The 3,169-nt window shown below is 34.0% G+C and overlaps 1 protein-coding gene across 2 annotated transcripts in view; it reads right to left on the minus strand.

Moving 5' to 3' along the window:
- Positions 1-1,311: 1,311 nt before the first annotated feature.
- Positions 1,312-3,169, minus strand: part of sfxn4 (sideroflexin 4) — a 5,967-nt gene continuing 4,109 nt past the window's right edge. For both annotated transcript variants that reach the window (XM_016499843.1, XM_016499842.1), the window contains exons 7-14: positions 3,034-3,087; positions 2,894-2,956; positions 2,732-2,800; positions 2,210-2,300; positions 1,943-2,058; positions 1,775-1,860; positions 1,566-1,683; positions 1,312-1,406 (exon numbers count right to left, since the gene is read on the minus strand). In XM_016499843.1, coding sequence (XP_016355329.1) covers positions 1,332-1,406; positions 1,566-1,683; positions 1,775-1,860; positions 1,943-2,058; positions 2,210-2,300; positions 2,732-2,800; positions 2,894-2,956; positions 3,034-3,087 — 672 coding nt within the window. In that variant the 3' untranslated portion in view covers positions 1,312-1,331. The remainder of the gene's footprint in view (positions 1,407-1,565; positions 1,684-1,774; positions 1,861-1,942; positions 2,059-2,209; positions 2,301-2,731; positions 2,801-2,893; positions 2,957-3,033; positions 3,088-3,169) is intronic.

Below are 3,169 nucleotides of genomic sequence, written 5' to 3' on the forward strand. Positions count from 1 at the left end.
GGCATGCCTCACAGTAACTGATCAGAGAGGAACTTACCATTTGTGGAATCATAAAATTAACTGTAACATTTGAAAGAATCTGTCTAATTTCAGGTGTTCTGAACAGGGCAAAAGTTATATAAGAACATAAAGATTTCTTAGAAAGATATATAAAATACAGCTATGATAGCTACACCTCATGGGTGTAATTATGTTGAATAACATTTCTAAGTGATAACAGGTTTGAGAAATAATTCATAATCAAACCTTTTGGTAACACTTGGATTTATATGCTGTCCTCTGTAAGCATTCCTGAGGTATCTAATTATTAAGTTGTTCATAACCTTAATTTGGCACGCTCTTTGAACTTGTATAAGATTTCATCATTGCACATCAATGTGAAAGGGCTGACGGTTGCCTAGTTCATGCCTAATTAAAATACATTTGTTATGCTGTAAAATAATAATACCGTTATGTTAATTGTTCAGTGAAGATTAAAATACAGTTGCTCTAATGAGGGTCCCATTAAATTCAGAATGTAAATGAAAAACTGAAAATCAGTTTTACTTAACTGCCGAGTGCCAAAACCTCAGCTTAAAGTTATGTTAATTAACAACCTGTATGTCTATTGATTTAAGACATCTTTTTATCATTATATGTTCAAATGACAATTCCCATGTTAGATTTTACATTTTGCATTCCTAGTGATTGCACATATTATTGATTTTGACATTACTTTATACATTTTTGATTAATCTCCTTATTAATTTGACAGCCCCTTGTTATCAATGGCTATCCTCTGTGCCTAAACAGATCATAGATGATATTTTGATCATATGTATGCAATATATCCTGAAAAAAGAGGATGTTCAAACTGTATTCTCTGATTTCTTAAACACTGTCCTCATCCTTTACATAGTCATAAAATGCTGTTTCCTTAGAAACGTTGCTAAATGTCTGTGACCATTAAATGTATATAAAAAAATGTATATGTGAGTGGCAACAGGAATTTTATTGACACTAACAGACAGTGTTATTAGCAGGATTTGGTAAAAATCCACTTCAACGCAGTGTTTAAAACCCTTTTCAGCCTGAAATGCAGCTATTAAATGAATATGAATTCAGTACCGTAGAGTTGTACTTCTTCCTTTGGTCATTGAGTATTAGTATAGCATTGATTAGTAGCTCATAAACCCTTTTGAGAAAATGTGCATTCTTTTAAAACTTAAAGTAGCCACCTTTTTGAAATTTTGTTGAAATACAGGGGACTTTTAGTATACTAGTTCAGTTTAATGTCAGCAAGATCTGTCAATAAAATTCACAGTCAAATAGGAAAGCTGGCAATGGCAACATTACAGTCCTCTGTGGTAAAACAGTTCACTGTGACCGTCAAGTGACTGAAATTCCTCTAAATTCTCCTTCTTTATCTGCAAATAAAAAAATAGGTTGGTTCTGAATCATGCTTATCAATGGTGATTGAGAATGCGATTTTTGATGAAAACATTCAGAGAATTGATGAATGCATTTACGAAATTAAAATGATAAAGTATGATAACCTGGTTTGTTATGAATCTAATGTGTGTTACCTTGCCAAACTGTGGAAAAAGACTGAAGGATACAGGAATCATCAGGCCAAAAATAATGGCAGTACTGACATGCCGAACAGGAGCGATTATCATTGGGTTCCTCTGAACAAACTTTGCCCTGAAACATTGACAGCAGAGTTCACATTATCACACTTAAAACTTTTACAAGTCAACTTGTAAAATGGAAAGCAACCCATTTTGACTTGTACCTTTTAAGGAGAGCCAACAGTAAAGTGGGAAAAGCTGCAGTGGTGCCAAAGAGAGTAGCTCTTGAGAGGGCTGTTTCTTTTATGGCCTGTGACCAACACAAAGAATACATATTTAAATAGTTTAAAGATAAGGAGCTTTGGTGGCATAAGGTTTTATTGTAGTCTCACCTTAGAACCAGCTGCCTTCGAGACTCCGACCGCATTGCCCTTAGAATCAAACACTCGTATTCCATTATCGGCCTCTTCACTTCTCACCACCATTACACTGAACGCAGCTAGACAGGCTAGAAATACACATGTTTGGTTCAAAACGTTTCAATGGTATTATAACCCTAGAGGGAACACTCTAGACAGGAATATGTATGAAATGGCATAACAATATGAACACACTCTGCTGTAGGTGTATTGTGTGCATTTGTTTTCTGGTGTTCTTACCTGAGAGAGGAATAGGTAACAATGATCTAGAGAAGGTCTCAGCCACAGCACCGATGAGTCTAAAACGCTTAAGTATAATCTGAGGAAGAGCCTGTAAAGAGAACATATTCAGGTCACACTTCACCCCAAAATCTAAACTAAATATTTTAATATTTAATTAATTTTAGTATTTTCCCATCAAAACATTAATTCGAATTACATTTTTTTTGCATTATGATAATGATAATTTAGAGAAAATGTGTGCCTAATTGTCATTAAAATTACGTATATTGCATTATTATCACTTTAATACACATCTGAATGGTCCTAAATAAGGATTTAATTTCTTTAAGATGAATATAATCACTGGTTTCTTTCTTTTTATATCGGGGTGTAACATGACCCGGACATGAACTTTGAACCTTGACAGGTTTCATGAGATTCTCACACCTGCTGTAACGTCAACAATAAACTGAACATAAAATCATCAGATGAAAACGGTTTATTGACTGAGAAGCCAGGACTGTGACAAAAATCTCTTACCCCTGCAAATGCTGAGTAGGCAACTGTTCCAACAATAAGAATGGACTGCTTCATTGACGTTTTGTTATCCTAAGCAAAAAAAAGTGAAATAACTGTGGTTATCTGCCACAAAGACCATTATTTTATATCATTTCAATTTTAATTAAAGACAACATTGTTTACCTTAGTTGCTGTTGCATTTCTGTTAGCATGGTTGAATCCTGCACAGTATGCCTGAAGCAAAAACTATAGCAAAAATTGTTACCAAAATGGTTTGTTGACAAGAAAAGACAAATGAATACATAAATGTAAAATGTACTTACTTGCCAGAACAACGCAGGTTTAATGCCTTTGTGGGGTATTAAACTTGCAACAACCTGTAGAAATAAAAACAGGAGGGATCTTTCATTTCAGATATATATATATATATATATATATATATATACAGTGGTGGCCAAA

This window comes from Sinocyclocheilus anshuiensis, unplaced genomic scaffold, assembly GCF_001515605.1.
Source record: "Sinocyclocheilus anshuiensis isolate Anshui unplaced genomic scaffold, SAMN03320099.WGS_v1.1 scaffold1015, whole genome shotgun sequence".
NCBI classification, from domain to species: Eukaryota; Metazoa; Chordata; class Actinopteri; order Cypriniformes; family Cyprinidae; genus Sinocyclocheilus; species Sinocyclocheilus anshuiensis.